The sequence below is a fragment of the Idiotropiscis lumnitzeri genome, chromosome 15 (genome assembly GCF_059441095.1).
Source record: "Idiotropiscis lumnitzeri isolate Australia: NSW breed Sydney's pygmy pipehorse chromosome 15, RoL_Ilum_1.0, whole genome shotgun sequence".
Taxonomy (NCBI): Eukaryota; Metazoa; Chordata; class Actinopteri; order Syngnathiformes; family Syngnathidae; genus Idiotropiscis; species Idiotropiscis lumnitzeri.
Window position 1 is genome coordinate 13,288,107 of NC_142405.1, and position 13,798 is coordinate 13,301,904.

Here is a 13,798-nt window from a genome sequence, read left to right on the forward strand (position 1 = left end):
TTCTTAGTTTATCTATTTTAGGATTTGTGAGACATAATTCTGAATATGTATTCATTATGCTAATGTAAGTAGCTATGAGAAGCTGCGCGCCAAAATACGAGAGTGTGACCTACTCGACATGGCCCTGTCAGAGGGTTGAGGGCAAGAGACGGACCCAGATGCAGAAATAAAGAGGTGTGGGTTGGCGGTGAAAACAAAATGTTTATTGTGGAATTCCGGGATAACGTAGGAAGAGTGGAGTCCCAACAGGGCTTCGAGCGGGTCAAGGGTTGCAGGCTTGAGAAGCGAGGCAGACAGGCAGGCAGGCCGGCAGTGAAGACAAAGTAGCTGTGATTGAGTAAGGAAAAGACAATGTAAATAATTCAGGAAGGCTTAAGTTAGTCTAAGGCACTGCAGCTACAAACTTGTGAACAGCGTTACTCTTAGGACACAAGAACTCCCACTGGGCGTTCCTCTCAGCGTTTAGTCGACCAATGAAAAGGATCCAGTTAGAACCGGTTGTGTTCCCAATTCGACAGTGTCGCGCTGTAGGCCTTAGTGATATGATAGAACTATTTTATGGGGTTAGATTTATATCACAACCATGTAAGAATAATGTCAAATACCGCGTACGAAAACATGTTTTGTTCGTACAAAAATGTGTTTCGCGTGTAAAAGACTCTCCAAGTGTAAGCATAAAATAGGTTTTATGCGTCCGGCTTCTCTCTCCTCTACGCATACAAAACGTTGATTCACACTTGCGATGCAGGCGTGACAATTGTGCCACAATTCTTAACCATTCAGGAGTCAGACACGAGGGCTGTTACAATCCAACTTTATTTATATTTATATTGCTGGAGCTGTAACCAACTACCATGGCGACATCTAATGATGAAGTCGCAAATGCACAACTCCAAGAGGTGATTTTTTTATTAGAAAAAAAAAAAGAATAAATAAAACGAACAAAAAAAACATTTAAAGAAGGACATAGAATTAAAGGGACAATAACGTTAAGCCAATCAAAAATATTTGAAAAAAAATATTTTTGAATTATTACTAAAACAATAGGAACAGACTGTTTGTGTTTGAGATATTTGACGTTACGCTTACGTAATTGTGGCATAAATCTAACGCCATAGAAAACAGCCGACACCGGACGTGGCCCTTGGTGTAAGGGGGTTTCCCCGTTGTCAGAACGGGAACGCCCTTTTGTGGCTGCATCTGGACCTATTTGAGCACACCTGACAGTCCTAGTCGTAGCTAAGTCTTTATGAGGCTAATATAAGGGAGCGTTATTCTCACAGGTGGCACCGTGGCTCCCATAGCCACACTGTGTTCTTAATAGTAGATAGGATTTTAATTGTAATTGTTTTTACGATACATTTTTCACAATGTTTCTTCTTTCTCTTTAGCTTATGTTTAATTATTTGTTGACCAGGTGATTCTAATTGAAGGCATGTTATTTTAAAAATTTTGTTCTACATTATTAATGATGTGGATGGAGATGGTAATCCCCTTAAGGATGCCTGAGGGTGTCAAAATGACCTCTGCAAATTGTGCCGAGTTTGGAACTGACCATTTTCTGCAAGGGTATACATCCAAACACTAAATCTGGAAGGCATTTGACACGTCCTTAAATTAGATACAGACAGAGACTATCCATGGACTCGCTGAAAAACTACTGGTTTAGATGATATTGAAGAGGGGCTCATGTTTGCATGTTATCATGTTACACAACAGGGGCCACGAACTCTTTTTTTAATTAAGAGCTACTTCTTAGGTACTGATTAATCGTATTGGCTGCCAGGTTTTTCACATAAGGAGCATAACACATTTGCTGTAATTACCATTTAATTACATCAAATGGGTGGCGCCTGTTATAAAGTATATTATAGTATGTGTAATGATGGACAATGAATGTAGGACAGGTAAACATAAAATTTCATTTCATAAGCAGTCTCAGTGTAATGACAAATAGAATAGATGTTTTCCAGAGTTCTTTACAAGCTATTTTTACTGTACAGAAAATACTTGGAACACTGCATTTTTTTTTAGTAATTCTGAAACAAAAAATACTGGAATGTTTTTGTTGTTTGGGTGTGTACAGTATCTATGTGCTTGTGTGTATTGAGTTAGTCAAAAGTGTAGAAAATTGAAGATAATACTCAGAAACGGCAGAACAGATTGAGTTTGGAGAAAATATGACTCAATTGGATCGAGTGATTTTAGGATTTTGGATCATTAATATTATGAATAGAATATGGAAAGCGACATTTGGGAGGAATAGGGCAAAACCATGCAGCGTATTTTGTGTATGTTTGCTTGAATGTGAATGCAAATGAATGTTGAATAAGCATCTCTTTTTGAAGGAATCTTTTGAAATGTAATGGTTGACTTTACCACTGGCTGTGTCTGACCCTTGAAAGCATGTTTCAATCAAGAGAGAGTGATATAAAAAAAAACAAAAGGCGGGGTCGATTTTAATAGAAAATGTTTTCATATAAAAAGTAGCTTACGGCAAAAATGGAAGTAGTTCTTGTGCCTAGGAAGAAGTGCCATGAATTAGAACCTTGGGACTGCTGGTTCTCTTTCAATGCACTGTTGAGGTGCAGAACTTCAATTAGCGAAATATTTTTATTTATTTATATATTTATTCATCCATCCATCCATTATCTGTTCCGCTTCTACTCCCGAGGGTCGTGGGGGAGCTGGATCACACAAAGACGAACAACCATCCGCTGTATTTGGATATATATTTATTGATTTCCTGTATGCACATATATATCCAAGCAAACATTCACAACTCATAACCTGGGTCCTATCTACTGCCTCAAAGTATCTGTATTTGTTTGGCATTTTCTGTCTTTCATTTATTAAGGTTAAATGTAATTTTTTGCAATACAACTATTTTTCCTCACAGACTGACTTACAATCTGTCAACGATAGTGCCAATACCTGATGGATAATGAGTTCAAACTCCCTGACTACTACATTCCTGTCTTTTTTTGGTTGACCTTGTTATGATCCAAACAGTGCTTTGATGTCTCAATTTCTAATGATTCACATGTTCGCAAATGCAATTATTTGGCCAGAAGACAAGGCGATCTCGTATTAGAGTCATGGGAAGAGAATGGTATGGTCAAAGCTTATCACATTACGCGTCAAACATGTCAGAGTTGGAGTTATGGCATGTGACTATCCATCCAAAAAGCTCACTACTGAGCGATGATCTGACTCTTACCAGAAATAACTGGTCCATTTGTGCGGTATATTATCCTAAGCTTTCTGCTCATTTTTAGTTATATCCTACACAACTAATTTGAAGGCACGGATGTATTGCACTAGCACTGAAGAAAACCAATGTAAGAATTTTTGACGGCAATAAATGGAACACTCTTCAATGGCCGAGGCAGTTAAATAGAGGATTATTTCAATTCACTGAAGGCAGGAGGGTCCATCTTGCGAGCATCACATGACCAAACCCAAATCGGATAGTAGTCTGGGAGTTGTAGTCTACTTATTGTGTGCCGCGCAGCCCCCCCCCCAAAAAAGTCAGCAGATGACATCACTCCAGGAGACAAGTTTGCGAGTTTGTCTCTAATGGCTGACCTGCTCTTGACATTTAACTCAGCCCAAAATGCAACGCTAGGTAAAAAGTGTTTTCCTTTTTGTTTCATAAATGAAAAAAAATATATACAGTATATAAAGAAATAGTACACTGTACAACACACTTTAGAAGTTGGCAACTTGGCAAAAAGTCATCCTAGCTTTATTTAATTAGGGCGCATGCATGCACGCATCTAACTTTAGAAGTGGTATAATTTACTGCACTATTTGTAATTCTGCTTGTGGACTGTTAAACTGTACCATGTATCATCAAAATATTTAAAAAATGATTTTTGTGTTGAATTTTTACTAGAGAAAAGTTACCATTGTGTTTCTCTAATTTTGCATGCAAATAAAACACCATTTTTTAAAAACTAAAACTAATACTAAAACTAAATAAAACAAAACTAAAACTGTTTTTGAAAAAAATAAAACTGATAAAAACTAACAAAGCTGGCCTGAGAATGAATTAAAACTAATTGAAAAAAGAAAAGTCAAAAAGAAATACAAACTAGAATGAAAATTATATAACCGTGCACCACACACAGGTATGACTAAAATTATTAAAGGGATTAGCCAGCCAAGATGGCCCATTTTTCATTGACAAGCTCAATTTATATATTTTTTGATCAGGAAACTGGAATTAGTTATCATTTTCTTTTTTTATGTATTCATTTTGGAGAAATTAGGAAATAACGAAAAGCCTACTTTTAATGAGGAATATGGCCACGCCCTCCTCCGCTCTCTCCATGTCCCAATTAGAGTCACGGAAGGGACCGATTTCATACGCTCCATTGGAAACCATTGTACTTTCATTGCTTATAACGTCCAAAAACGGTGATCAATTGGCACCAAATTAATGTGGACATCCCTACCTATGACCACTTCAACATATCAGATGGATTAACCTCCTCGTGGCCGATTCTATTGAGAATGCGGAAATGTGGACGTGAGCAGAGCTACTTATACGTTTGCTGGAAGCACGCAGCACACTGCTTTTTTGCTAATCACGTGAGGAATTTCATGGCCTAAAAGCACCAGTCGGAATGAGTAGACATGCGAGTTTATTTGGATGAGGGGTGGCCCCAGTTTTTATAGGTGACGTTAATACCTACACCACGCCGTCTACTTTGGAAGGCAACAGCTCTGACTAGTTCTTGCATTCCAATTCTTCCGTCAACGAAGTAGGTCGTTCGATGTTTCAGTTTCAGCCATAAACGTTAGCTTGTCTTACTGTTTTCTCCAAGGTAAACATCCATGCCTGGCTGCCGGTGCGTCCTGACATTCAACTATTAACTAGTTAAATGTCCAAAATATAACCAGTTAGGGTTAGTGTGCGCATTCTTCCTCTTGTCCGCCGCAGCCTTTGTAAGTGGAGAATTGATCGCCACTCCATTTTTGATTTTGTGGAGGTGATCACATGAGCTCAAATTTGATGTCAATAAATCCAAACTATTGAGCAGAACATGTTTATACTTTCACAGGTTGAAATGGACAAGAGTAGTCATGTGCATTTGCGTTTTGGTTGCGATCAGTTGCCGTTTTTGACAACAGAACTCACAAAGCAAGCAATAACACCACGCTTGCCTCCCTGCTGTGACGTAGACGCTGAAACCGGAAAAAAAATAACAAGCCAAGCTCCAAAAGCGGCCATGAATTATAGTACTGCTGCCATTTTTACATGCAAACCCAGTGGAAGGCTGTGCATTTCACACATAGGCCTTCAGTGAAGTCCTACTTATTCCAACTTGAATAAATCCCCCCTCATAACACCTTAATTTATCACAACACGGCTGGAAAACCACTGTGCAAACCTTGTACATAAATACCAATATTAAAATCATGCAAGTGTCCCTTTAAAAGCCCGATCTTCAAAGATTTTTAAAAAGCATCATGAGTGGACGAGACAAAAGGCAAGAAAAAAAACAACACAATCCCTCAATCAGTACCCGGCTGCCTTTGAACAACATGAAAAGTGAGATCACGTGAAAAAATGTTTGAGGAATGCCAAGTTTGCGATGACATAAATGCACGTATAGCTGCACTATACATTTGCCGCTTTCTGCAATAAAACTTTTATTTTGTACGATTTTCAAATGTAGTATTTTGGTTTTGCAAGATTAGGTAATGCTTTAGCAATAGATGTGGCTCTTTTATTTTTTTTTATAGGTTTTATGTAAAATATATTTGTAGTGGCAGAGAGTTATAGGGCATATATTTTCAGGTAATGTTGACTTATTTTTCAAACTTAAGGCAAGTATAGTCTATTGTAAAAGAACATTACTGACTAAAGGAGAATGTGTTTGTGTGGATAAGAAAGCTGCCAATGGCTTTACAGGCTTGGTTTATGGTTTGTGTCTGTGTGGGTGCAAAATAAAGATGTGCCCAAAGGGTGGAGGTGGAAGAGGAGCAGCTCAGAGAAAAAAAAAAAGGAGTGAGCTTGTCGTCAGTTGAATGAGTAGATGAAAGGTAGCTACTCGCCTGCAGTTATGCACTTGCAGTGTTCTGTTTCATCTCGTAATATCCCACATTTGCCTTTACATCTCTCGAAGCGTCACTCGCATACATGCACATGCACATGCACTTGCATTTCACCATTAAGCTTTGAGACCATAAGAAATATATTTTCAAGTGCCCTTCCATGCCCTGCTTTCAAACAAATCTCAATCCAACTAGAGAAGAAAATATGATGTACGATGTAGTAAACCTTTCACCTAACGTCAGCCGTGATTGGTTCCAGCTCCTTGTGACCTTAAACAGGATCAGCGGTATAGAAAATGGATGTTTGTCGCACTATGTATTGAAAGAAATTTGTAAACACGTTTTGATGCATATGAGTTCAGCTACATGTATACCGATATGCCAAAAGCATGCCGAGCTGGTATGTGAAAGCTTGTATATTGAATTTGAGTAGTGCTGATGCAGTACTGAAGTATAACAACACACGGCAGAAGTTTGTAGCCTGTGGAAAAGAAATGAAGATTTGACTGGATATGAGCAATGAGGCTTTCACATCAATATTAAATGAGGTTTATTGTTATTCCCGTGCACTATAGCGGCAAAGATTAACATACTGGGTGGATAGCAAATATTCATATTGTGAATTGGATTCAATTAAGGCACATAGCCAGCATTGGGAAAAATAAACATATTATAGACGCAGTACGGTGTTCCTCTATTAAAGGCTGGTTCGTCGTCGATTTTTTTTAGTGATCATTTTGATGGGTACCCACAGTATGCACATTTTTTCATCCGTTTATTGATCACCAAATGAATTGTTTATCTTAGTAAGCACATGCCAATCCACGAGGACACAGGCGTCAAACTCAAGGCTTGGGGGCCAGATCCGGCCCGCCACATCTTTTTAAGTGGCCCACGGAGGCAGCTCATGCATGACGTGTTTTTCGCGACGATGCCAAAATTGCAAATTGTCGTCAATTTTAAAAACATTAAAATATTGCAAGCATTTTTTCTTTGTTTACCAATCACACTTTTAAAATGAATTGAATGGTTGTTAAACAAACAACATTTTCCTGGATTCTGATTTTAAAAACTAGTATTCCATCAGTTTGTTGTGTATATGTAAATATAATATTATGATGATGGTTTATATGGGTTCACTGTCATAATGTCGCACCGAGCAAAACCAAAACTATGATGTGGCCCCCGGGAAAAATTACTTTGACACCTCTGCACTAGGCCCTGCTTTGTAAAGGCATAGGCATGTACACAGTTGCCACGATATCTACACTATTTATTAATCATTGTATAATTTCAGTATGTTCTATATGTTCAAATATTAAAAAAAAGGGGTTTTGATACTCAAATTCCAATGAAGTTGGGAAGATGTGTAAAATGTAAATAAAATCAGAATACAATGATTTGTCATTCATGAATATGATTTTTTATTTTTTATTAGAATATTCAATATTTTGTTAGTTTTCCATTACTAAAACAACACAACAGCCCTTTGTACATAATGCGGCAATTATGAAGTAGTTACGTTATTCAAAATACATAATTAAGATTTGAAGTCAAATGAAACTATTAAACTTGTGTGGTTAGTAAATATATTTATAGCTGGATGTATATCTCATATATATATCCCGTATATATCAGTAAACAGTGAGATAAATCATTGAAATCACAGATTTTATTTGAACAAACACTTTAAGGCGTTGCATTATGCTATCATCATTGCGCTTCATTTGTAGAGTTGTTTTACTAAAGAGTGTTTTGCAAACCTTGAGCTCATTGCCATCGAACCTTCTCAACTTTACTTTAAATATTGTATTTAATTTTGTACCTATGTCGCTGATCGCACTGACACTACTACCTACCTGTGTTGCTGCAGGGCTTTGGCCTTGCGCTCAATCCTCTGCACTGCATGGCAGAGTGACAGTAAGTGAAAGAGGGTGGAGGGGCACGCAAATCAGCGAGGGGCACAATTTGCACAAAAGCTCAAACAAATGCCCATCAGATGTCAAAACACTTTCTGGGGAACAGATGGCAGAGAGGGTGATTTCTATTTTTTTTTTTAAATATTGATGAATGAAGGGGAAAAAAAAGGCCTCAATCACAAAGGGCAGTTTTCTCATTCTGGGCAAAACGGCAGATGCTTGAGCACCACTAGGGGTCTATATATGCACGTGCCTACTGTCAGCATTGGAGGAAAAATACACCACTAGCCAATGAGGAAAATCAAGTGAATACATTCCTACATTTATTGTGTAAAATGACAGCTCTTTTCAACCTAAGTCATTTTCTCAAAAACTATCAGCTTTATTTACAGTGGACAGCTGATAACAATTGTAAAAGAAACAATAAATGTAAATTCAAATTTTCTCAAGTTTACAACTGTATTTTGCCAACTGAAAGCTTTAAAAAAAAAAAAAAAAAAAGGTTTGCCAGCAAATGAGTGTGGCAAGTGGGGCTTGTGTCAGAGCTGCAGTCAGCATCCTTGATCGCCTGCAGTAACATGTCACACAACTTCAATTCATCAAGAGAATGAGAGAAAAATCAGCATTTTTTTATTTATTTATTTTATATATTTTTTTTTTGCAGCAACAAATACACACAGCTGAACTCTCTGACACACACAGCGGATTTATACACACATCGCACGCGCACACATTTTTCTGCTTCCCTCACGCTCCAGCAATCGCAGTCACATTGACTGCTGGCTTGCAAACACGCTCTCGCTCACTCGCGCTCTGTCTTGCTCACACACACACACACACACACACACACGCACACACCCAGTCAGACTCACATTCAGCCTCTCACACAGTCACATACACTGCAGTACAGTGTGCATGCTCTCTCTCTCTCCCTCTCTCTCCTTCTCCCTGCCATCACTCGTCCCGCCTTCTCGTGAGCAGAAAGCACTTGGTACTCCACCGTATGGGACTGGCTGCTGCTTCCCTTGAAGCTCCATCTCTCAGCTCACTCCCTAGAAGTCATATCTTTTCTTCCCCCCCCCCCTCTTGTTTCTTTGCTCATTCTTTGCACTCCCTTCGCCTCGCTGTTGAGATCAGGGTTTGTGTGTTGTTGGGGTTGAGGGGGTTGTGTTGTGTTCATCTTGAGGAGGGAACATGCAGCATCCCGGAGGAACATGTGTGGCGTTACCCAACGTGGATGCCTGTCCTCAGTTATCCTGCGCCGCCCTCACCTTTATGTATTTGCAGCAGGTGAGTGTGTGTATCGTGTGCATGCCGCTCTCTGCTGCTGTTGGACATGAAAAGTAGAATGGAGACGATAAAGTGCGTGTGTGAGTTTCACTGAGCAAAATGACAGAAAGGAAAATATTGCTGTCTAATTCAGAGTGATGCTCAGCATTGTAATCCTCTCTGAGGTGCATTACTTTATTCTGTGACTGGAATAAAAGTCGAGTCTTCACCTCCTCTAATTTGCAAGTGTAGTTGGGTGAAATGTTATTTCCTAGAATGGTTCTCAGCATCCGCATGTTCCTTGATTCTAGTATAATAGCAACAAATCAAAATGCAAAGATTCACATTTACATGTTAACAGCGCATATGGGGGGGATTTGGATCTGGTGAAATTATAGCAAATGGTCTGGTTGTAGATCGAACAAGTTTGTTATTTTATACGTTCTCCAGTGCCCATAGTATTTGGGAAATTTAAATTTTTGTTAAAGCTAGATCTTGGAGCTTTAGGAATTGAATTTGATTGAAAATGCATTCATTTGATTCAAGTTGATGTTCATAATTTGTACTGGACGGAGATTGTTGACGGCTGTAAGAATACATTCGATTGTACCGTATTCATACTCTGTGTGTTCATGTACTACATATCATCAACGATAAAAAGTCATTTTTTATGAGTTTATTAATTCATTTTGCTGTTGTTGTTTTGTGTCTATTGTTATTTTGTTATCACTTCAGTTTTTTGTCATTTTCTTTTTTTTTGTTTTAAGTTCAATGTTATTGTATCATATGTACTTGTTTGAAAACGAATCATTATTTAAATCTCATCATCCATAAACTGTTCCACTAAATTACATTAGTTTTTTTTTCACAATAAAAAAATAGAAATTGTATCACATTGTTATGAGCCTTGTGTTTATTTATTTTCTGTGTGTGTGTGCGTGGGTGTGTTTGTGTTTGTGTATGCGTGTGTTCATTGTCTTTCATTTAAACCAAGAGTATAAATAAAATGTGTAAAATGACACATTTCACATGCAGCCTAATTTAAACGAATTTGGCGTATAATGTAAACATGGTCATAATTGAGGATGTCATTTTTTTACCACACCCACGTAGGCTGCCTGTGCTCCTGGAAGGCCTTACAATAACTTAGGCCCCATATCAATCATATACTACAATGAGTCCCAGTAGATGGCGCTATACAGTTTAGCATTCATCACTCTTGGTTTTGTGGAGATAAATGACTTCCAGTCACAAAAGATTTGAACCAAGATGCGTCTCAGTCTTGTTGTGTGAACTTTAATAGTGCACAACCGCCGAGCAAAATGGAAGGTTTTCAAATGACACGCCATGAACTGGTTGAATTTTGAGTCATAATTGTCGTGGTTTTACATGCAGAAAGTGAACCACTTCAAGCGGATTAAAATGACGACCGTACATGTAGCTTGGAATACTTGTTTTACTGGTAGTGGTTTGCCAATCTGTTTGGTTTGTCTGTGAGAAGGATTATTGAAAAAAATATTTTATTTCATTGTTGTGAGGGCCATCTGTACACGGATGGTTGCATGCAGAAGCAGGCACATTATCAGGCAATATTGTTTAACACGGAATGTGGTAATTCTGCGTCTTGGAAAAATTTAATTCAGGCAGATCCTCTCTGCTAGAAGTCTTTACAATTAAGGAAGGCCGGTCAGAAAGACTCCCACAGAATTAGTCCAAATAATTTATTAACAAAAATACAATCGCTTGTTCTTCTTGCTTTTGACTTTAGCTCATAATTGTATTCAACGTTTTCCCACATGTGCTTTAAAAAACATATTTCCACTTCAGACCACACTCCACATTCATTTGTTTTGAAAAGTGAAGACACAAAACACACAAGGAAGTGGCTAAACTGAGTTTATTTGATGCATGCAGTCAAATGTTTGCCATTAAACTGTTAATTATGCCAATTTCAGTGTTAAACATTGTGAGCTTTGTGATAGCTTTTTTTAATTACTTCCTTTCATTACAAGCTGATTTGCAGCTTACATTCCCCGCTTACCATTAAAAAGTATTATTACATGAGCATACTGTAAGTGTACTAATTCAAACTCATACAATAATACATTACAGCATCACACAATCTATATGCCTCAGCTGTCTTATATTCACATTAATAGTTATTACCAAAAGTGTTTGTAATAGTTGATAAACTAATATCCAAAACATCTTTAATATAATTATTATTTTCAAATATACTTCTTTACAAAAACTGAACCTTACTTTTAGTACTGTGTTCTTTCTTGATTAAGATTCTCGTTAATATTAGGAAAAATGGAGGATGTTTTGTTCTTCTTAGTCTGTTTGGCCGAGAACCGTTTTTGTGACCATGACAAGTGGTGGGGCAGGAAAGTTCCTAATTGTTGAGCTCTAAGTAAAAAATGTGAATACACCTTCTTTAATAATAGATTTTTTTTTTTGTCAATCATTGGGGCAGTATCTCATCACCGAACGGCCAAATTACACTTGTCAATCAGTGCATGCTGATGACAGCGCTATCTTACACTAATCAGTGCTTCCAGCAGCGCAACTCTGCTTAGATTTTGGCTTTGATATTTTGGGCTATATCATGAATTGCGTAATTCCTGCGTGCTGTGTGGCCCTAACTCTGTACCGAAGGCAGGTGAGACCCAGTGTTGGTAATTCTGAGCGCAGACCGACATATCTGCGAGCTGAGCTCTGCGCCGCTGTGGGAGTGGACAATCTGCAAAATTGGAAAATACGCGGTTTGGCCTTTGCAAAAATCTGGATCTGATTTTATTTGGACACCTCTCCAGATATGTTGTCTACAACTGTAGAGCCCGTTGAGTTATATGGTGTTAAGGAGTAGTCCAGCCTTCACTTGACACGAAGGCTCTTCTCTGAGCCGAGCAGAAGTTCAGTATGGAGTAAAAAAAACTCAGTATGGAGTAAAATTAAGAATGCTTCATTTGCATACATACTACTAGTATAGGCAGCTCTAAATGTTGCTAATGCTGTAATGTTTTCCAAGTTGCCACAATATCACAGCATACGCAAACATGATTATGGCAGCTGCAATACTGCCATTAACACGTTTGTTAAGTCCTTTTATTGAACATTTTGTTGTCAATGTGTTTCCAAATTGTGTTGGTGTTCATGCAATGAGTTTTCTAACCCAATTTCCCACCACACTGGCATTGTGGGAATTTGCCTATGCATTTGGAAAGTAGAAAAAAAAAACAAAAGAAACCTGCTACAGAGCAGAGGCTTGAAGTAGAGGAATATTTTAGCAGCACCCTGGGATGAAGAAAAAAAAAAAGCTTTGTGGAGCAGAGAGAAAATGGCTTCTGCAATCTCATAATTTGTCATTAAGCAACTTTATGCCATTAGTCCCATTCTTTTATGCTGCACTTTCATCCGACGTTGCAGGCTGAGAGTGTACCTGAGTGAGAGTGAGAGCATTTGTTTTCACATTGCACTGTTTACATGTTTCAATTTGTGTTAATGTGTTGGCATGTTATGCCAGAGTGTTGTGGGTGTAATTTTATGAGTGCATATACTGTATGCTTCTCTGAGAGTGTGTCTGTGCTTTTGCTCGAAGTAGTCGAGGTCTTTGAAGATTTATATGCTGTATAGTCGTAGTTGGACCATAAAAGGCGTATTACCAGGTCTTTGTGTGATTTTGGTTTTTGGTTTGTTTTTGGTACTTATTATGCAATTGCAGGATTTTGAATTTTCCTTATAATTTGATTTTTATTTTGATTTATATTATTTTTTAATTTAGAGTGTTTTTTTTTTATTTGCTCAAGTTTTTATTTTTTAATGCTTTATTGTCTTGTTATTTTTTTTCTATAAGTAGTTTTTGTTATTTTGATATATTTAGCATTTGTGAAGGGCCAGATTAGAAAAAGCAAGGTCACTAAGTATTGTATATTAAAGTAAATAATCTCCAAACAATGGTTAAACCTTCTTTCTTGTGTAAGGTCGCAAAATAAACACATTGAAAATAAACTCCAAATGCTTTTATGAAATCAACTGACAAAGCAGAAAACGAAGGACATTTTTGCTATTTTAGTTTTAGTCACTTTTCATCGTGTGAAATGTTTCAATTAGGTTTCTTTTTTTTCGTTCAGTATTTTATTTATTTTTTTAAATTTTACATTTGTTCATTTTGTTAGTTTTGGTTAACTACAATGACCTTGATTGGGACTACTCCCTAATTCGAATATCTAGCATTTGACACAGCCATGATTCCTGGACTTCATTTTTGAAGACACCACATAAAACGTAGACACAATTTGTGTGAGATATTTGGTGTTTAAAGATGTCAGATGTATGTTCTTTTCAATTATGCTTTACTTCTCCCTGTGGCACATTTTTCATTTATCATTAATGAGTGTATAATTTTGATGTACTTCCTCCCCCACACTTTTTTCTTTCTTTTGAATGTTATTTTTATCTGCAAGCAGCAAGCATACTTTAAATTAAATTTAAAATTGAACATAATATAATGAGACATGCTACACAGTATATTATAACGCTCG

General features: G+C 37.5%; 1 protein-coding gene across 10 annotated transcripts in view; it reads left to right on the forward strand.

Moving 5' to 3' along the window:
• The window catches only part of rbfox1 (RNA binding fox-1 homolog 1), a 265,406-nt gene that overhangs the window by 134,535 nt on the left and 117,073 nt on the right, over window positions 1–13,798 (forward strand). For 2 of the 10 annotated variants that reach the window (XM_088316623.1, XM_088316626.1), the window contains exon 1: window positions 8,871–9,275. The exons of 3 other annotated variants lie outside the window; for them this stretch is intronic. In XM_088316623.1, coding sequence (XP_088172749.1) covers window positions 9,180–9,275 — 96 coding nt within the window. In that variant the 5' untranslated portion in view covers window positions 8,871–9,179. Of the gene's footprint in view, window positions 1–8,862; window positions 9,276–13,798 lie in introns of those variants that run through there. 5 more of the 10 variants (XR_015846620.1, XM_088316632.1, XR_015846619.1 and 2 more) reach the window with 5 other exon arrangements.